Source organism: Cucumis melo, chromosome 7, assembly GCF_025177605.1.
Source record: "Cucumis melo cultivar AY chromosome 7, USDA_Cmelo_AY_1.0, whole genome shotgun sequence".
Lineage (NCBI taxonomy): Eukaryota > Viridiplantae > Streptophyta > Magnoliopsida > Cucurbitales > Cucurbitaceae > Cucumis > Cucumis melo.
In genome coordinates, this window is record NC_066863.1 from 26,274,638 (window position 1) to 26,297,490 (window position 22,853).

Here is a 22,853-nt window from a genome sequence, read left to right on the forward strand (position 1 = left end):
ATATTTGTAACAAGTGTTGAGTATTTGTTTGTCCTCTAAATACAAGTTTGGGAAGAATGGGCCATGATTGCAAATAAAATGGGTGTGTTGACTAAAAATGATGTCTCGAAGGAGAATATGTAGAAAATGAAAACATATACAGCTTAGCGTGTGTAACTCAAAGGGAAAGTTGTCAATATTAATTTTATGATTTCAAGAACAAATAAGTGATGAAAACATTCCTTTTATGAACTCCTATATATTTAAAAGAAGTCCCTGTGCCTTTTCCATAATGTGGTTAATAAGTGATGGAAAATTGAAATTAAAAAATTAAACAAAAACACATAAATATTAGAGTTAAGGATGGAAATTTCTCCCTTCATATATCCTTCACCAATTTCCTAATTTTCTCGACCCATCTCCCAATTTTCTCTTTATTTTTTTTCCATCCAAAGACAATTATTCTATCATCTCGACGAACATTGTTTTTTTCACTTCATAGTACACTACAAGAAATATCAGTTACGATAGAATCAAAAAAACGTTATTGTTGATTTTCGATAGCGTTTTCGAAATGCTGTCGTAGCCGATGTTATTAAAAGTCCATGACTTTTCATAGCGTTTTTTTATCGCTATGCAAAACGCTATAATATGTCCCCAGCGATAGCACAAATATGATGTTATAAATGTTTTTTATAACGTAAGAATCGAAACATCTTGATAGCATTTTTTATTACGTTGAAAAATCGCTATAAAATGTTTCAATAGTGTTTTTAATAACATCGAAAAAATGCTAGCTATAAACAATTTTTTGTAGTATTTTATGAATGTTGTCGTTGCAAAAATCATTGACTTTTAATAGCGGTTTTTGTAGAGCTACTAATAACAATATTAAAGGTAGGTATGTATTAAAACCATTTGGCCTCATTAACATTTCATAATCACATTATTAAAAGAAGAATTACCATAGAACTGTACATATAATATCTCATTGAACAATAAATGTTATCTTCGAATTACCATAGAACTATACATATAATATCTCATTGAATAATATATGTTATCTTCTCTGCATTACAATTTTGTTTATAAAGGAAAAAAAATCCTTTGAGAACAAACCTAAACAAAAAACTACCCTGTTTTAGAAAACTCAATACATCACAACAAAATCGATAAACTGAAGAAGAGAAGAACCGCACTGAATAAATTCGATCAGGGCGGCTTTCGGTAAGTTTGGTCGATCATTAGATTCGTAAAGCTTCAAAAATCCACCACAATTGCCAAGATTACGCAAGAACTCATCAAAAGTCACACAACTTCCTGTCTAGTTATTAATTCCCTCTAACGATCTTAATCTTTATATGTTTCAGAAATCTCAACTTATGTTTATCTTCCCCTTCTCTTCTTCCTTTCCCTATTGAATGTTAAAAAATCACAAGAAAATGTAAAAAAAAAAAAAAAAAAAAGTCAATATCTTTTTTATTCTCTAAACAACCAAGTAAGCTAAAAAAAAAATAAAAAGAAAAAATGCAAATGTTGCATACACATTGATTCATTACTAACATACTCCAAAAACTCAGAAAAATATACTAAAAGAGAAACATATTTTCTAACTCATCAGGATCTTATATTTGAAGTGTTGGTTCATAAAAACTATTTGTGTTTGAAACATACCTGTTGCACCCAGTGGATGTACAATGGTGATTGCTCCTCCATTGACATTAATCTTTTCTGGATGTAGCCCCAACTTATTACAGCAATACACAAATTGGGATGCAAATGCCTTGTAGGTTAAAGGTTGTGCATTAGAGTAAGCCAACATGTACTGAATAGGTTCGAACTTTAAGCCTTACTAGTGATGAAAACATAAGGTTACTTCTTTTATCTCAAAAAGATAAATATCATTCGATTCATGTCCAGCAGCCTTGATAGCAGCTAGAATTGCAACATTCAGGCCAACAACCATGATAGTAGGATCCATACCTACAGCAGAAAAGGTCCTGCAAAACCAACAGCAGCAAATGCTGAGAAAAGAAAGTACTTTATGCTCAAGAAATCCCGAATTCAAATGATGGTCATTGTTATCACCCTCAAATAGTCCAATGATCTTTATTTTTTAGAAGCCCGGAACCAGTACCCAAAAGAAAGCATTTATTTTGCCAAACTATGCTTAATCTTCCTCAATGTTTCATGAAGGAGTGCGTTTCAAGAGAAATTATGGATAATGGAAAGCATGTTGCACTACTATAATATTTCAACCAAAAACTTCAATATTCAAGGAATCCATCTGCAACAAAATGAGATATGCAATGCATTATGATATGATATGTATGGTGTCAAGAAAGTTTTGCACTTGTCCAAAAAAGAAAGAAACTCACAACTTGAATAATAATGTGATATTGTCGCAAAATTTCTTCTACACATTAGGATTAAAAATAATGTGATATTGTAGCAAAATTTCTTCTACACATTAGGATTAAAAATAATTAAATGTAAGACATAAATAATTATGTGAACAAACACAAAAATTAGATGAATTTTATTGATCTCGTTGTTGAAAATAATGATGAAAGAAGACCGGTCCGATACATAACATAAAACCTTTATATAAAGAAGCAACCAATTGGATGACAAAAATGAAAGAGACGAGGGTCAAGGAATTTAGATTTTCCTCTCTGAAATGTTAATTATCCAGATAATTTATACTTGATCCGACCATTTTCCACGTCCTAACTTTAATTTCATGGTCAATTACGAATGCCTAGTTTGTCGCTGATTTTATCTGCAAAACAGACAAATAAAAAATCAAGTTAATACACACACAAAAAGAAAAAGATCAATAAGTTGGGAGAATTAAACAACTAAATTTTCCTTAAATTTTGACATGAGTTCTCATTCTAAATTTTCAATTATCTCATATCCCTTCAAATTCTAGCAGCAAAACTATATTAAAGTATGGAACACGTACCGACCTTAGCTAAAAATGAGATCATCAACTCACCATCATAATGAATTTTTTGCTTTCCAAATAACTAGTAAGACACAATTTTCCTTCCAATAAATGGGGTTCTTGAGCTAACCTAGACGCTTAATGACACATAGCAAATGTCCGAACAGAATTGAGAAAGTTGGTGCGCTCGCTCAGCCAGCCAAGATGGAAATCCGACTAAGTAGACTCATCAACACGACAATCCAGTTAGAAAGTGTCAAAACTATGGAGTTCAATTTGTCAACCCTAGATTATTGAACAAAATTTCTTCTCCAAAATACAAACAAGAACAAAATCAGTACAACGAATCATTATAAAATTAAAGTTCTAGATGTTAATTAAGGGAATCAAATTAATATCAAAAGCTGGAGAAGTCAACATCTAATTGTAACATTAAAAAAAACAACAAATTAAAACAACAAAGGAAAACGCAAACGAAATCATACAACAATTAATAAAGGAAAAGAAACAGGGGGGAAATGAAGAGAGAGTGAAGTGGGATTCATCGCCGATGGAGTAGATCTCCTTACTGGCCTTCTGGTTGAACCAATAATAATCAACTTTGTTTATAATCTGATCCATTTGGAGCTTTCAACTTAACGAAAAAAGCAGTAGAAAGCTTAGAGAGAGATGAAGTTGTATCGTCTTCCTCTCCACGCGTTCTTCTGTACAAATTTTCTAAAATAAAAAATTGAAATAGGGAAATCGAATTAGGAAGGATCTGCAAGAAAAGGGAGATTGGGGAAATTTGAAACCAATGAAAAAAAGGGATTTGGGGTTGAGAAAGGTAACGCGAAAAACCTAAAAATAAGGAGGGGCTTTTTCGCGCTACCGATATTTCATCTTCCGCCTTTTTTTTCCTTTTATTTTTATAGCCTAAATATTAAAAAGTTATGGTTAGATGCTATTAAAAGTCACATTTGTTGTAGTGGTATGAAATTCCAACTAAAAATAAACTTATCTCAAAATTGTAATTAATAAAAAAAAAAACATATTAATGACCATAAAACATGATCTCTTTAATAATATGGACCAAACATATGTGACAAAAGAAACTCACAAATTGAATAATAATGTGATATTGTCGCAAAATTTCTTCTACACATTAGGATTAAAAATAATGTGATATTGTAGCAAAATTTCTTCTACACACTAGGATTAAAAATAATTAAATGTAAGACATAAATAATTATGTGAACAAACACAAAAATTAGATGAATTTTATTGATCTCGTTGTTGAAAATAATGATGAAAGAAGACCGGTCCGATACATAACATAAAACCTTTATATAAAGAAGCAACCAATTGGATGACAAAAATGAAAGAGACGAGGGTCAAGGAATTTAGATTTTCCTCTTTGAAATGTTAATTATCCAGATAATTTATACTTGATCCGACCATTTTCCACGTCCTAACTTTAATTTCATGGTCAATTACGAATGCCTAGTTTGTCGCTGATTTTATCTGCAAAACAGACAAATAAAAAATCAAGTTAATACACACACAAAAAGAAAAAGATCAATAAGTTGGGAGAATTAAACAACTAAATTTTCCTTAAATTTTGACATGAGTTCTCATTCTAAATTTTCAATTATCTCATATCCCTTCAAATTCTAGCAGCAAAACTATATTAAAGTATGGAACACGTACCGACCTTAGCTAAAAATGAGATCATCAACTCACCATCATAATGAATTTTTTGCTTTCCAAATAACTAGTAAGACACAATTTTCCTTCCAATAAATGGGGTTCTTGAGCTAACCTAGACGCTTAATGACACATAGCAAATGTCCGAACAGAATTGAGAAAGTTGGTGCGCTCGCTCAGCCAGCCAAGATGGAAATCCGACTAAGTAGACTCATCAACACGACAATCCAGTTAGAAAGTGTCAAAACTATGGAGTTCAATTTGTCAACCCTAGATTATTGAACAAAATTTCTTCTCCAAAATACAAACAAGAACAAAATCAGTACAACGAATCATTATAAAATTAAAGTTCTAGATGTTAATTAAGGGAATCAAATTAATATCAAAAGCTGGAGAAGTCAACATCTAATTGTAACATTAAAAAAAACAACGAATTAAAACAACAAAGGAAAACGCAAACGAAATCATACAACAATTAATAAAGGAAAAGAAACAGGGGGGAAATGAAGAGAGAGTGAAGTGGGATTCATCGCCGATGGAGTAGATCTCCTTACTGGCCTTCTGGTTGAACCAATAATAACCAACTTTGTTTATAATCTGATCCATTTGGAGCTTTCAACTTAACGAAAAAAGCAGTAGAAAGCTTAGAGAGAGATGAAGTTGTATCGTCTTCCTCTCCACGCGTTCTTCTGTACAAATTTTCTAAAATAAAAAATTGAAATAGGGAAATCGAATTAGGAAGGATCTGCGAGAAAAGGGAGATTGGGGAAATTTGAAAGCAATGAAAAAAAGGGATTTGGGGTTGAGAAAGGTAACGCGAAAAACCTAAAAATAAGGAGGGGCTTTTTCGCGCTACCGATATTTCATCTTCCGCCTTTTTTTTCCTTTTATTTTTATAGCCTAAATATTAAAAAGTTATGGTTAGATGCTATTAAAAGTCACATTTGTTGTAGTGGTATGAAATTCCAATTAAAAATAAACTTATCTCAAAATTGTAATTAATAAAACAAAAAAAACATATTAATGACCATAAAACTTGATCTCTTTAATAATATGGAACAAACATATGTGACAAAAGAAACTCACAACTTGAATAATAATGTGATATTGTCGCAAAATTTCTTCTACACATTAGGATTAAAAATAATGTGATATTGTAGCAAAATTTCTTCTACACACTAGGATTAAAAATAATTAAATGTAAGACATAAATAATTATGTGAACAAACACAAAAATTAGATGAATTTTATTGATCTCGTTGTTGAAAATAATGATGAAAGAAGACCGGTCCGATACATAACATAAAACCTTTATATAAAGAAGCAACCAATTGGATGACAAAAATGAAAGAGACGAGGGTCAAGGAATTTAGATTTTCCTCTCTGAAATGTTAATTATCCAGATAATTTATACTTGATCCGACCATTTTCCACGTCCTAACTTTAATTTCATGGTCAATTACGAATGCCTAGTTTGTCGCTGATTTTATCTGCAAAACAGACGAATAAAAAATCAAGTTAATACACACACAAAAAGAAAAAGATCAATAAGTTGGGAGAAATAAACAACTAAATTTTCGTTAAATTTTGACATGAGTTTTCGTTCTAAAATTTCAATTGTCATATCCCTTCAAATTCTAGCGTCAAAACTATATTAAAGTATGGAACACGTACCGACCTTACCTTACTAAAACTCACTAATTTCCATAACAAAAGTGAAGTTTGCCTCGCAACTAAAATTGACCGCACACAAAAAAACTATTTATCGTCTTGATTAAAAAAAAAAAAACATATCTTCAAAGATTCAAGACGATACCAACAACTTCCTTTTTCATGCAATCTTTATCACATGTAGAATGACACGATGTGTTGGCACCGTCTTTTGCGATGCATGCTTTCTCACAGGTTTCCACACATGATTTGAATTGAGGCATTACGCTGGATATTTCGCTCTGCAACAACTTAGATCTCATCTCAATCTCAGTGTCCCTGTCAGCAGTCATGTCTGCCCTAGAGAATTGCAGTGATCCCACCACAACAACAATGCACATAAAGAAAACTACCGTACTGGTTTTTGCCATTTTTTAGTTTTAGCTTTTAGTAAGCCTATTTTTTTCCTTATGGGTTGATCGTATGAGCTGGAAAGCGAGAGAACACCATTTTATAGCAATTTTAGTTGTTAAATTTAGATCATTGAGCGAAAACTAGGGTTTTCTCTCTATATACGTATTTGTAACAAGTGGTGAATATTTGTTTGTCCTTTAAACACAAGTTTGGGAAGAATGGGCCTTGATTGCAAATAAAATGGTTGGGTTGACTAAAAATTATGTCTCAAAGGAGAATATGTAGAAAATGAAAACATATACAGCTTAGCGTGTGTAACTCAAAGTTCTCGATGTTAATTTTATGATTTCAAGAATAAATAAGTGATGAAAACATTATTTTTATGAACGCCTATATAGTTAAAAGAAGTCCTTGTGCCTTTTCCATAATGTGGTTAATAAGTGATGGAAAATTAATTTACTTATAAATATTTACTTTTCACCTTCTTAACATCATTTTCATTTTTTGAATTTTATTTTTATTATTTACTAATTTAATTTGATGTTCATTTACTCTTGGATGCCTCAAATTGATTCCTTCCTTTTATTAGATTTTGTTTAAGGAAAATGATCATTTTGATCTCAAGTTCTGAAAAATATGTGTGTTTGGTTACTGAATTTTGAAAGTGTACTTTTTTAGTCTCTAGGTTTATAAGAATGAGTTTATTTGATCCCGAGTTTTCAAAATGTACCTTTTCGATCCCATGTTTTTTAAAATATGTTTAAAAGGTCCCTCAAATAACTATATAATTTTATTTTAATTAATTATATAACATTTTCAATTAAATAAATTATTTCTAAAAATCATATCATCTCTAAAACTATTTTTTTCTAATTTTATATATCATATAATTTTTTTTAAAAAAAAAAGTACTTCTTTGACCTTTTAAACTTATTTTTAAGATCAGATGGAAAAGATATACATTTTGAAAATCTAGGGACCAAATTGGTCTATTTTTATAAACTTAAGAATAAAAAATGTACATTTTTAAAACTTTTGGACTAAAAGCATAAATTTATCAAAATAAAATGGTTGTGTTGACTAAAAATGATATATCAAAGGAGAATATATAGAAAATGAAAACATCAATAGCTTAGCGTGTGTAACTCACACACTAGAAGAAATATGGCCTTTAATGTCAGTTGGAAAAAATGAATATGGAGGTTTAATGTCGGTTTTAAAAACACGGATGTTTAATGTCGGTTTAAAACCGACATTAATCCTTCCTCTTTGATGTCGGTTTAAAACCGACATTAAAGCTAACCTTTATTTTTTTTTATTTTTATAAATTAATATTTTCCTTTTAGTTTAGGGTTTGCGTTGCTTTTGTTTTAGCAGCCGCCTTCGTCGCCCTTCCCTCTATATCTCTCATCTCGCATCTTCTCTTCCTTAATAATCAATCTTTAGTCTCCTCTTCTTCCATCTTTACGATCTTCTCCGCTGCGTCAATCGGCCGCTCGTCTTCTTCTTCCACCTTTTCTTCCATCTTTCATCTTCTCTTCTTTCATCTCCATTTTTCTTTCGATTTTTATTTATGTATGGAGAGATGAACATCTGAATCATCCTAATTCTCATAATAATGGCTTTGCGCCACAACGAAAGAAAAAGGGGTACAGCGATCCCATTCCTTCTTCTTTCTCTTTCCATTTCCTTTTGGGGCCAACCATTTCTGCAATTATTGGGTTGTTCAGCGGCGTAAACCTCATTTTTCAGCCAGTTCCACCTTCCTCTGCTGTTTTTTGGTCGATCACTCTCGTACCCTTCAATTTTTTCCATCTGGGTATGCTGATTTCTTTGCTTTCTGTTGTTTTATGTTGCTCTACTGTTGATTCTTCAATTGGGTGTTCAAAATTTCCCTTGGCTTTTGTTCGATTTAGTAGTTCTTGTATATTTTCTTTCTATACATTGTTTATCACTGTGCTGCATTCTGGTTATGTTTTTGCCTGTTCAATGATTTTGAAACCATGGTGAATTTTTCTGTTGTTTTTCCTTCTTGATTCTTAACTGAAGTGGTTTAGATGGGAAAAATGCTGGCTTCTAGTTTTAAACAGAGATGATTTAATACTCGTTCCATTAATAGATTATTTGTTGTTTTCTTTTGGTTTTCTTGTATTTTACTTTTCTGTTTATAGATTCTTATCGCAGCACAGATGCCAAACTCAATAAAGAGGAAAAGAGAAAGGAAAAAAATTTGGTGCTTCTGTTGGGTTTTGTTTTCTTGCTGCTTGTACTTGTGCCAATTAATGATATAGCTTTTATTTTCTCACTCTTAAACGCACTTTTTCTGTTGTGCAAGCAAACAATGATTCCATCCAATTGTAACTGTCATGTTGTTGTAAATTTTAATGCATACATGAGTTCTCAATTTAAAGAACCTTGAAGATTCTTCCTCATAGCTTTCGTTGATATTTTAGGTTCTTTTAGCAGTGATGTTGGAATGTATTCGTTAAGCTATGGCGGGGACTATATAACCCATGGTAGCAATACACGCCATGGTTTTTCATTCTCTTTTGGTTGTGTTGTGAATGTTTTCATTTTTTTTCAAATTGATAATGAAGTTCCTTGTTTTCGATAGGACATGTTAGTCTATAAATATCGATAGGACATGTTCCTTGTTTTCAACTTAAAATTGATAGGCCTAATTCTTCTATTTGATCTTTAGCCTATATTATGGACTTATTAGCTACAAACTGTTCTTTATGTTTGCAGTGTGATTTGTTGGACATGCCTGCTGTAGGGCAACTGGAGAAGGATGCCAAATATTCATTGGTTTATCAGCTTCTGAAGATTTTTTTGACCCAGAGATTGGATGCTTACATGGAATTTGAAGCTGCAAATTCTTCTTTATTGAAAAGCTATGGTAAAATTCTCCACTTTAGTAATAACTTTAATAATTTCTAATTAGAGCTAAATTCTCCACTTTAGTAATAACTTTAATAATTTCTATTGAAAAGCTGCAAATTCCTGGATCTGGTGTAGGTCTCGTCCATGAAGATTGCATTGCAAAGATGAGGTTATTATCATTGGTAGATCTTGGCTCAAATGAATCTGCCCGTATTCCATATGCTCTCATCAAGGGTGTTACTTGTGTGTTACTTGTGCTTCAGATCAATGATGATGAGGTCGAACTGTGGGTCGTGAAGGCCATTACGTCCAAATTGATTGACTGCAAAATGGACCAGATGAACGAAGTTGTGATTGTGAGGTTTGTGCTATTCTCTATCTAGACCGCCACATTACACTTCTTTGGTTAGGCATAGCTTATTCTATACTAATATAATAACTCTTTTGATGTTCATGTTCCTTTACTTTTGTGTTTATTTTATTTGTGATTAAAAACCATTAAAAAGTCTATCAAGCTCGCATCAAAGAAATTGTTGCCTCTGCAGTTCGTGGATTCAATGTTGCCTCTGCAGTTCGCATCAAAGAAATTTACTTTTGTGGAAGGGGTTCTTTAGCAGGTTTCCCATCCTATCCCCCCAATTGAAGATAACTTGATCATTAACAGGTTTCTTTATTTTCTATCTTAATTTTTTATGGTTGTTCGCATAGGGAGTCTTGGACATCACCACCACAGAGGTCGCAGACTACTTAATTGGAGGTGTCATGACTTGAAGTGGATATTTTTATGGTTCTCTTCCCTTGAACAATATTTTATATCTCTATGTTTCTCTCATCTCACAGGGTTCTCCTTTTTGCAAACTTGTTCGTGAAGTGCTTGTAGAGTTGGAGTTACCACATTTAGTACGTTGGTAAAGTCTCTTATACCGTTCATTTTTCAAGGCACACTATTATTAATTACATACACTCACTTATTAATATCGTCTAGGATCTTTGGATATAAATCTTTGTCAATATGGCAATGGCCTTTTAGGTGGTGTAAGCGGTAGAAGGAAAAAAGATTACTGAGTGTGAATATTGAGTATTAGTAAGAAAATATAGGCCTATACGAAAATGTTGCCATTTATATCTTATAGATGTACATTATCACTTCTTATTTTTTCTTAGTTCACTCTTAAGGCAATCGGACCACATATTCTCAACAGTTTGAGGAATTGTATTAAGTTTTTTTGGGATTTTTGAAGTTTGAGGAATTTTCTTAGTTTTTTTGAGGAATTTTCTTAGTTTTTTTGAAGTTTAGCATTTGAATTCGCAGGCTTTAAGGAATTGTATTAAGTTTTCTACGAGATTCTGGATTTTCATTTCCACTCTGTTTGGGATTTTTGGATGCTGTCGATTGGGTTTGCGGGATTGTTAGCTACTGGCTTTGCAGATTTGGAGGAATATATATTGGATGGGAGAAGAAGCATTTTCGAGACCTTTAAAATGTCGTGATCTTTGAATTTATATAATTCTGTTTGGTTGCAGTTAATTTTACAAGCGTGTTTTCATTGTTGGTGGAATCAGACTTGAATAATATGGGATTTATGTGCTTTAAGATATGAATGGGATTTATTGTTGCTTTAAGATATGAATGGGATTTATGTGCAAGTGCTAATAGCATTTTCATTGTTGGTGGAATCAGACTTGAATAATATGGTTTCCTACGTAATGTGACTTGTAGTTTCAAGTTTGTAGTTAATTTCACTTGTTGGATTCAATGTTGGTTTATAAAAAATGGACAATAATCCAACAATTAAATAAATATAAATTTCTAAAAATGGACAAAAACAAGCCTTTGATGTCGGTTTTAAACTGACATTATTGGCCTCTTTTATGTCGGTTTTAAAACGACATCATAGCCCAATCGACATTAAAGGGCTTCAATAACACTATCAAAGATGTCGGTTTAAAACCGACATTAAAGCCAAACCGACATTAAAGGGCTTCAATAACACTATCAAAGATGTCGGTTGAAAACCGACATTAAAGGCCTTTAATGTCGTTTTTAAACCGACATTAAAGAGGCCTTTAATGTCGTTTTTAAACCGACATTAAAGTCCAACCGACATTAAAGGCCTTTAATAACGCTCGCAAAGATGTCGGTTGTCAAGTGACATTAAAGCCCTTTAATGTCGGTTTTAAACCGACATTAAAGGTCAAATTTCTTGTAGTGACAACTATGAAGTTCTCGATATTAATTTTATGATTTGAAGAAGAAATAAGTGATGGAAACATTCCTTTTATGAACTCATATATATTTAAAAGAAGTCCCCGAGTCTTTTCCATAATGTGGTTAATTAGCCTTACCAAACAATAAAATTATACTAAGTATTTTGAAATAGTCTTATGCTGTAAAAAAGTAAAGTAAAGAAAAGAATGAATGAATGAAGGTGTGAATAGAGAGCGCATGAGTCAATTCTAGAATTTAAACGGCCATGACAAATATAATCATAAACATAGCTCAAAACCATCTTAGTATTGAGGGCATTAATATAATTTAAATTTGACCGAAATAAAATACAATCAAGTTACTGTTTTGTTTTAGGTAATTAACCAGAATTCATTATGAAGGATGTTAATGACAAACGCGGGGTTGAGTGAGATAATGATTATGGTTGCAACCAAGTGATGGCAAAGAATAATAATGCAGTAGCCAGTAGGAAGAAAATGAGAGAGAAGCCAAAGTATGAGAGTTATAGGGTATTTACTCATAATTATAAATTGCAAGGGAGAGGGGGATTTCGTTAAAAAGGAGAGCGAGAAACCCCGATTTCGAGTATGTATCTTTAAATTTGAAACCTAACTAAACAACATGCTTCAAATAATAATATATCAAACACTGCAGACAAAGATTGAACAAACATATGTGACAAAATAAACTCACAACTTGAATAATAATGTGACATTGTCGCAAAATTTCTTCTACACATTAGGATTAAAAATAATTAAATGTAAGACATAAATAATTATGTGAACAAACACAAAAATTAGACGAATTTTATTGATCTCGTTGTTGAAAATAATGATGAAAGAAGACGGCAACGATACATAACATAAAACCTTTGTATAAAGAAGCAACCAATTGGATGACAAAAATGAAAGAGAGGGTCAAGGAATTTAATTAGATTTTCCTATCTAAAATATTAGTTATCACAACAACAACGATAAGATTTTCTCTATCCCTCGTTCTTTCTCTTTATATTTTAAGGAAAAGAAATGAACGGTTAAGAGTTGAGATTTAAAAAAATATTATTAATGATAATCACGATCAATAAAACAAACATTTTACTTATGTTTCTTTATTTCTCTATATTTTCTAATGAGAAAAAAATGGTTAAAATATTTTTTTCAAGAAAAGAATAATTATGGTATTAAAATATTTTGTATAAAATAAATTGATTTTTTTTAAAATGATAGATATACTCATTAATGGTTTTTATTTTTCCTTTTTATAAAAGATTAAAAATAACAATTATTATAAAATTTTATATTATTATTAAATTTTTACTCTTTAAAATATAAAAATCTTAGCCGTTATTACTATTACTCCATCAATTTACAACAAATACTACTCTCTAAGAAACAATACTCTAAGACACGTTCAGAGGTACAAGAAATGTCCTTTGCGTACAGTTGTTGCTAGAATCTCCGTGTCACCAATTGGTTTATTTATTTTGATGGTTTATTTAGTTATTCGTCCAGCCCATACCATAATCTAATTTTTCCAATCATACTGTGTTTTATATAAATTGTCTATAATAATCATTTGATATATGCATGTGTCCTAAATTCTAAATAATACAATACCTAAGTGAACAAAATTATATATAAGTATAAGGTTATTCCATTCCACTAATTGAAGAAAATTTAGAAATATAAATTATTTTGTAGAAAACAAATACAAGCTAAGAATATTTATATTATTGAAATAAAAATAGAGGAAGAATGAAAACAATCATGATTAGAATAGAATGGAATGGAAATTTAAAAACAGAAATATGAAATTAAAAAATTAAACAACAACACATAAACATTCAGAGTTAAAAATGGAAATTTCTTCCTTGATATATTCTTCACTAATTTCCTAATTTTCTCGACCCATCTCCCAATTTTCCCTTTATTTTTTTTTTTCCATCCAAAGACAATTTTTCTATCATATCGACAAACATTGTATTTTTCACTTTACAGTTGAAATTCCAATTAAAAATAAACTTATCTCAAAATTGTAATTAATAAAAACAATAAAACATATTAATGACCATAAAACTTGATCTCTTTAACAATATATCAAACACTGCAGACAAAGATGGAACAAACATATGTGACAAAAGAAACTCACAACTTGAATAATAATGTGATATTGTCGCAAAATTTCTTCTACACATTAAGAATTAAAAATAATGTGATAATGTCGCAAAATTTCTTCTACACATTAAGATTAAAAATAATTAAATGTAAGACATAAATAATTATGTGAAAAACCACAAAAATTAGATGAATTTTATCGATCTCATTGTTGAAAATAATGATGAAAGAAGACCGCAACGATACATAACATAAAACCTTTGTATCAGGAAGCAACCAATTGGATGACAAAAATGAAAGAGAGGGTCAAGGAATTTAGATTTTCCACTCTTAAATGTTAATTATCCAAATAATTTATACTTGATCCGACTATTTTCCACGTCCCAACTTTAAATTCATGGTCAATTACGAATGCCTAGTTTGTCGCTGATTTTATCTGCAAAACAGACGAATAAAAAATCAAGTTAATACACGCACAAAAAGAAAAAGATCAATAAGTTGGGAGAAATAAACAACTAAATTTTCCTTAAATTTTGACATGAGTTCTCATTCTAAATTTTCAATTGCCTCATATCCCTTCAAATTCTAGCATCAAAACTATCTTAAAGTATGGAACACGTACCGACCTTACCTTACTAAAACTCACTAATTTCCATAATAAAAGTGAAGTTTGCCTCGCAACTAAAATTGACCGCACACAAAAAATTATTTATCGTCTTGGTTTAAAAAAAAAAAACATATCTCCAAAGATTGAAGACAATACCAACAACTTCCTTTTTCATGCAATCTTTATCACATGTAGAATGACACGATGTCTTGGCACTGTCTTTTCCGATGCATGCTTTCTCGCAGGCTTCTACACATGATTTGAATTTAGGCATTACGCTGGATATTTCGCTCTGCAACATCTTAGATCTAATCTAAATCTCAGTGTCCCTGTCAGCAGTCATGTCTGCCTTAGAGAATTGCAGTGATCCCACCACAACAATAATGCACATAAAGAAAACAACCGTACTGGTTTTTTGCCATTTTTTAGTTTTAGCTTTTAGTAAGCCTATTTTTTTTCCTTATTGCTTGATCGTATGAGGAAAGCGAGAGAACACCATTTTATAGCAATTTCAGTTTTTAAATTTCGATCATTGAGCGAAAAGTACGGGTTTCTCTCTTTATACATATTTGTAACAAGTGTTGAGTATTTGTTTGTCCTCTAAATACAAGTTTGGGAAGAATGGGCCATGATTGCAAATAAAATGGGTGTGTTGACTAAAAATGATGTCTCGAAGGAGAATATGTAGAAAATGAAAACATATACAGCTTAGCGTGTGTAACTCAAAGGGAAAGTTGTCAATATTAATTTTATGATTTCAAGAACAAATAAGTGATGAAAACATTCCTTTTATGAACTCCTATATATTTAAAAGAAGTCCCTGTGCCTTTTCCATAATGTGGTTAATAAGTGATGGAAAATTGAAATTAAAAAATTAAACAAAAACACATAAATATTAGAGTTAAGGATGGAAATTTCTCCCTTCATATATCCTTCACCAATTTCCTAATTTTCTCGACCCATCTCCCAATTTTCTCTTTATTTTTTTTCCATCCAAAGACAATTATTCTATCATCTCGACGAACATTGTTTTTTTCACTTCATAGTACACTACAAGAAATATCAGTTACGATAGAATCAAAAAAACGTTATTGTTGATTTTCGATAGCGTTTTCGAAATGCTGTCGTAGCCGATGTTATTAAAAGTCCATGACTTTTCATAGCGTTTTTTTATCGCTATGCAAAACGCTATAATATGTCCCCAGCGATAGCACAAATATGATGTTATAAATGTTTTTTATAACGTAAGAATCGAAACATCTTGATAGCATTTTTTATTACGTTGAAAAATCGCTATAAAATGTTTCAATAGTGTTTTTAATAACATCGAAAAAATGCTAGCTATAAACAATTTTTTGTAGTATTTTATGAATGTTGTCGTTGCAAAAATCATTGACTTTTAATAGCGGTTTTTGTAGAGCTACTAATAACAATATTAAAGGTAGGTATGTATTAAAACCATTTGGCCTCATTAACATTTCATAATCACATTATTAAAAGAAGAATTACCATAGAACTGTACATATAATATCTCATTGAACAATAAATGTTATCTTCGAATTACCATAGAACTATACATATAATATCTCATTGAATAATATATGTTATCTTCTCTGCATTACAATTTTGTTTATAAAGGAAAAAAAATCCTTTGAGAACAAACCTAAACAAAAAACTACCCTGTTTTAGAAAACTCAATACATCACAACAAAATCGATAAACTGAAGAAGAGAAGAACCGCACTGAATAAATTCGATCAGGGCGGCTTTCGGTAAGTTTGGTCGATCATTAGATTCGTAAAGCTTCAAAAATCCACCACAATTGCCAAGATTACGCAAGAACTCATCAAAAGTCACACAACTTCCTGTCTAGTTATTAATTCCCTCTAACGATCTTAATCTTTATATGTTTCAGAAATCTCAACTTATGTTTATCTTCCCCTTCTCTTCTTCCTTTCCCTATTGAATGTTAAAAAATCACAAGAAAATGTAAAAAAAAAAAAAAAAAAAAAGTCAATATCTTTTTTATTCTCTAAACAACCAAGTAAGCTAAAAAAAAAATAAAAAGAAAAAATGCAAATGTTGCATACACATTGATTCATTACTAACATACTCCAAAAACTCAGAAAAATATACTAAAAGAGAAACATATTTTCTAACTCATCAGGATCTTATATTTGAAGTGTTGGTTCATAAAAACTATTTGTGTTTGAAACATACCTGTTGCACCCAGTGGATGTACAATGGTGATTGCTCCTCCATTGACATTAATCTTTTCTGGATGTAGCCCCAACTTATTACAGCAATACACAAATTGGGATGCAAATGCCTTGTAGGTTAAAGGTTGTGCATTAGAGTAAGCCAACATGTACTGAATAGGTTCGAACTTTAAGCCTTACTAGTGATGAAAACATAAGGTTACTTCTTTTATCTCAAAAAGATAAATATCATTCGATTCATGTCCAGCAGCCTTGATAGCAGCTAGAATTGCAACATTCAGGCCAACAACCATGATAGTAGGATCCATACCTACAGCAGAAAAGGTCCTGCAAAACCAACAGCAGCAAATGCTGAGAAAAGAAAGTACTTTATGCTCAAGAAATCCCGAATTCAAATGATGGTCATTGTTATCACCCTCAAATAGTCCAATGATCTTTATTTTTTAGAAGCCCGGAACCAGTACCCAAAAGAAAGCATTTATTTTGCCAAACTATGCTTAATCTTCCTCAATGTTTCATGAAGGAGTGCGTTTCAAGAGAAATTATGGATAATGGAAAGCATGTTGCACTACTATAATATTTCAACCAAAAACTTCAATATTCAAGGAATCCATCTGCAACAAAATGAGATATGCAATGCATTATGATATGATATGTATGGTGTCAAGAAAGTTTTGCACTTGTCCAAAAAAGAAAGAAACTCACAACTTGAATAATAATGTGATATTGTCGCAAAATTTCTTCTACACATTAGGATTAAAAATAATGTGATATTGTAGCAAAATTTCTTCTACACATTAGGATTAAAAATAATTAAATGTAAGACATAAATAATTATGTGAACAAACACAAAAATTAGATGAATTTTATTGATCTCGTTGTTGAAAATAATGATGAAAGAAGACCGGTCCGATACATAACATAAAACCTTTATATAAAGAAGCAACCAATTGGATGACAAAAATGAAAGAGACGAGGGTCAAGGAATTTAGATTTTCCTCTCTGAAATGTTAATTATCCAGATAATTTATACTTGATCCGACCATTTTCCACGTCCTAACTTTAATTTCATGGTCAATTACGAATGCCTAGTTTGTCGCTGATTTTATCTGCAAAACAGACAAATAAAAAATCAAGTTAATACACACACAAAAAGAAAAAGATCAATAAGTTGGGAGAATTAAACAACTAAATTTTCCTTAAATTTTGACATGAGTTCTCATTCTAAATTTTCAATTATCTCATATCCCTTCAAATTCTAGCAGCAAAACTATATTAAAGTATGGAACACGTACCGACCTTAGCTAAAAATGAGATCATCAACTCACCATCATAATGAATTTTTTGCTTTCCAAATAACTAGTAAGACACAATTTTCCTTCCAATAAATGGGGTTCTTGAGCTAACCTAGACGCTTAATGACACATAGCAAATGTCCGAACAGAATTGAGAAAGTTGGTGCGCTCGCTCAGCCAGCCAAGATGGAAATCCGACTAAGTAGACTCATCAACACGACAATCCAGTTAGAAAGTGTCAAAACTATGGAGTTCAATTTGTCAACCCTAGATTATTGAACAAAATTTCTTCTCCAAAATACAAACAAGAACAAAATCAGTACAACGAATCATTATAAAATTAAAGTTCTAGATGTTAATTAAGGGAATCAAATTAATATCAAAAGCTGGAGAAGTCAACATCTAATTGTAACATTAAAAAAAACAACAAATTAAAACAACAAAGGAAAACGCAAACGAAATCATACAACAATTAATAAAGGAAAAGAAACAGGGGGGAAATGAAGAGAGAGTGAAGTGGGATTCATCGCCGATGGAGTAGATCTCCTTACTGGCCTTCTGGTTGAACCAATAATAATCAACTTTGTTTATAATCTGATCCATTTGGAGCTTTCAACTTAACGAAAAAAGCAGTAGAAAGCTTAGAGAGAGATGAAGTTGTATCGTCTTCCTCTCCACGCGTTCTTCTGTACAAATTTTCTAAAATAAAAAATTGAAATAGGGAAATCGAATTAGGAAGGATCTGCAAGAAAAGGGAGATTGGGGAAATTTGAAACCAATGAAAAAAAGGGATTTGGGGTTGAGAAAGGTAACGCGAAAAACCTAAAAATAAGGAGGGGCTTTTTCGCGCTACCGATATTTCATCTTCCGCCTTTTTTTTCCTTTTATTTTTATAGCCTAAATATTAAAAAGTTATGGTTAGATGCTATTAAAAGTCACATTTGTTGTAGTGGTATGAAATTCCAACTAAAAATAAACTTATCTCAAAATTGTAATTAATAAAAAAAAAAACATATTAATGACCATAAAACATGATCTCTTTAATAATATGGACCAAACATATGTGACAAAAGAAACTCACAAATTGAATAATAATGTGATATTGTCGCAAAATTTCTTCTACACATTAGGATTAAAAATAATGTGATATTGTAGCAAAATTTCTTCTACACACTAGGATTAAAAATAATTAAATGTAAGACATAAATAATTATGTGAACAAACACAAAAATTAGATGAATTTTATTGATCTCGTTGTTGAAAATAATGATGAAAGAAGACCGGTCCGATACATAACATAAAACCTTTATATAAAGAAGCAACCAATTGGATGACAAAAATGAAAGAGACGAGGGTCAAGGAATTTAGATTTTCCTCTTTGAAATGTTAATTATCCAGATAATTTATACTTGATCCGACCATTTTCCACGTCCTAACTTTAATTTCATGGTCAATTACGAATGCCTAGTTTGTCGCTGATTTTATCTGCAAAACAGACAAATAAAAAATCAAGTTAATACACACACAAAAAGAAAAAGATCAATAAGTTGGGAGAATTAAACAACTAAATTTTCCTTAAATTTTGACATGAGTTCTCATTCTAAATTTTCAATTATCTCATATCCCTTCAAATTCTAGCAGCAAAACTATATTAAAGTATGGAACACGTACCGACCTTAGCTAAAAATGAGATCATCAACTCACCATCATAATGAATTTTTTGCTTTCCAAATAACTAGTAAGACACAATTTTCCTTCCAATAAATGGGGTTCTTGAGCTAACCTAGACGCTTAATGACACATAGCAAATGTCCGAACAGAATTGAGAAAGTTGGTGCGCTCGCTCAGCCAGCCAAGATGGAAATCCGACTAAGTAGACTCATCAACACGACAATCCAGTTAGAAAGTGTCAAAACTATGGAGTTCAATTTGTCAACCCTAGATTATTGAACAAAATTTCTTCTCCAAAATACAAACAAGAACAAAATCAGTACAACGAATCATTATAAAATTAAAGTTCTAGATGTTAATTAAGGGAATCAAATTAATATCAAAAGCTGGAGAAGTCAACATCTAATTGTAACATTAAAAAAAACAACGAATTAAAACAACAAAGGAAAACGCAAACGAAATCATACAACAATTAATAAAGGAAAAGAAACAGGGGGGAAATGAAGAGAGAGTGAAGTGGGATTCATCGCCGATGGAGTAGATCTCCTTACTGGCCTTCTGGTTGAACCAATAATAACCAACTTTGTTTATAATCTGATCCATTTGGAGCTTTCAACTTAACGAAAAAAGCAGTAGAAAGCTTAGAGAGAGATGAAGTTGTATCGTCTTCCTCTCCACGCGTTCTTCTGTACAAATTTTCTAAAATAAAAAATTGAAATAGGGAAATCGAATTAGGAAGGATCTGCGAGAAAAGGGAGATTGGGGAAATTTGAAAGCAATGAAAAAAAGGGATTTGGGGTTGAGAAAGGTAACGCGAAAAACCTAAAAATAAGGAGGGGCTTTTTCGCGCTACCGATATTTCATCTTCCGCCTTTTTTTTCCTTTTATTTTTATAGCCTAAATATTAAAAAGTTATGGTTAGATGCTATTAAAAGTCACATTTGTTGTAGTGGTATGAAATTCCAATTAAAAATAAACTTATCTCAAAATTGTAATTAATAAAACAAAAAAAACATATTAATGACCATAAAACTTGATCTCTTTAATAATATGGAACAAACATATGTGACAAAAGAAACTCACAACTTGAATAATAATGTGATATTGTCGCAAAATTTCTTCTACACATTAGGATTAAAAATAATGTGATATTGTAGCAAAATTTCTTCTACACACTAGGATTAAAAATAATTAAATGTAAGACATAAATAATTATGTGAACAAACACAAAAATTAGATGAATTTTATTGATCTCGTTGTTGAAAATAATGATGAAAGAAGACCGGTCCGATACATAACATAAAACCTTTATATAAAGAAGCAACCAATTGGATGACAAAAATGAAAGAGACGAGGGTCAAGGAATTTAGATTTTCCTCTCTGAAATGTTAATTATCCAGATAATTTATACTTGATCCGACCATTTTCCACGTCCTAACTTTAATTTCATGGTCAATTACGAATGCCTAGTTTGTCGCTGATTTTATCTGCAAAACAGACGAATAAAAAATCAAGTTAATACACACACAAAAAGAAAAAGATCAATAAGTTGGGAGAATTAAACAACTAAATTTTCCTTAAATTTTGACAGGAGTTCTCATTCTAAATTTTCAATTATCTCATATCCCTTCAAATTCTAGCAGCAAAACTATATTAAAGTATGGAACACGTACCGACCTTACCTTACAAAACTCACTAATTTCCATAATAAAAGTGAAGTTTGCCTCGCAACTAAAATTGACCGCACACAAAAAAAATTATTTATCGTCTTGGTTAAAAAAAAAACATTTCTCCAAAGATTCAAGACAATACCAACAACTTCCTTTTTCATGCAATCTTTATCACATGTAGAATGACACGATGTGTTGGCACTGTCTTTTGCAATGCATGCTTTCGCGCAGTTTTCTACACATGATTTGAATTGAGGCATTACGTTGGATATTTCGCTCTGCAACAACTTAGATCTCATCTCAATCTCAGTGTCCCTTTCAGCTGTCATGTCTGCCCTAGAGAATTGCAGTGATCCCACCACAACAACAATGCACATAAAGAAAACAACCGTACTAGTTTTTGCCATTTTTTAGTTTTAGCTTTTAGTAAGCCTATTTTTTTCCTTATGGGTTGATCGTATGAGGAAAGCGAGAGAACACCATTTTATAGCAATTTTAGTTGTTAAATTTAGATCATTGAGCGAAAACTAGGGTTTTCTCTCTCTATACATATTTGTAACAAGTGGTGAATATTTGTTTGTCCTTTAAACACAAGTTTGGGAAGAATGGGCCTTGATTGCAAATAAAATGGTTGGGTTGACTAAAAATTATGTCTCAAAGGAGAATATGTAGAAAATGAAAACATATACAGCTTAGCGTGTGTAACTCAAAGTTCTCGATGTTAATTTTATGATTTCAAGAATAAATAAGTGATGAAAACATTATTTTTATGAACGCCTATATAGTTAAAAGAAGTCCTTGTGCCTTTTCCATAATGTGGTTAATAAGTGATGGAAAATTAATTTACTTATAAATATTTACTTTTCACCTTCTTAACATCATTTTCATTTTTTGAATTTTATTTTTATTATTTACTAATTTAATTTGATGTTCATTTACTCTTGGATGCCTCAAATTGATTCCTTCCTTTTATTAGATTTTGTTTAAGGAAAATGATCATTTTGATCTCAAGTTCTGAAAAATATGTGTGTTTGGTTACTGAATTTTGAAAGTGTACTTTTTTAGTCTCTAGGTTTATAAGAATGAGTTTATTTGATCCCGAGTTTTCAAAATGTACCTTTTCGATCCCATGTTTTTTAAAATATGTTTAAAAGGTCCCTCAAATAACTATATAATTTTATTTTAATTAATTATATAACATTTTCAATTAAATAAATTATTTCTAAAAATCATATCATCTCTAAAACTATTTTTTTCTAATTTTATATATCATATAATTTTTTTTAAAAAAAAAAGTACTTCTTTGACCTTTTAAACTTATTTTTAAGATCAGATGGAAAAGATATACATTTTGAAAATCTAGGGACCAAATTGGTCTATTTTTATAAACTTAAGAATAAAAAATGTACATTTTTAAAACTTTTGGACTAAAAGCATAAATTTATCAAAATAAAATGGTTGTGTTGACTAAAAATGATATATCAAA

General features: G+C 30.9%; 2 protein-coding genes across 14 annotated transcripts in view; one reads left to right on the forward strand and one right to left on the reverse strand.

Annotated features, from left to right (window-relative positions):
- LOC127150183 (uncharacterized) overlaps window positions 1-22,853 on the reverse strand; it is a 45,270-nt gene that overhangs the window by 13,915 nt on the left and 8,502 nt on the right. Inside the window, exon 2 of one of the 2 annotated variants that reach the window (XM_051087239.1) lies at window positions 17,566-17,840. The exons of the other annotated variant lie outside the window; for it this stretch is intronic. Within the exon in view, the coding sequence (XP_050943196.1) occupies window positions 17,806-17,840 (35 nt within the window). The 3' untranslated portion in view covers window positions 17,566-17,805. Of the gene's footprint in view, window positions 1-17,565; window positions 17,841-22,853 lie in introns of those variants that run through there. 2 annotated transcript variants of the gene reach the window in all.
- LOC127150175 (uncharacterized) lies at window positions 7,856-11,189 on the forward strand. 12 transcript variants are annotated; one of them, XR_007822212.1, is made up of 7 exons: window positions 7,857-8,498; window positions 9,428-9,578; window positions 9,698-9,731; window positions 9,826-9,923; window positions 10,271-10,319; window positions 10,403-10,470; window positions 10,875-11,189. XR_007822212.1 is itself a non-coding variant. In XM_051087222.1 (6 exons), the coding sequence occupies exons 1-4, from the start codon at window positions 9,193-9,195 to the stop codon at window positions 10,311-10,313; spliced, it is 423 nt and encodes a 140-aa protein (XP_050943179.1). In that variant the 5' UTR covers window positions 9,129-9,192; the 3' UTR covers window positions 10,314-10,319; window positions 10,403-10,470; window positions 10,875-11,189. The 12 variants fall into 12 exon arrangements, 4 of the variants coding, with proteins under 4 accessions (XP_050943179.1, XP_050943180.1, XP_050943183.1 ...); XR_007822215.1 differs by lacking the exon at window positions 10,271-10,319 and having other exon boundaries at window positions 7,856-8,498; XR_007822210.1 differs by having other exon boundaries at window positions 9,698-9,923.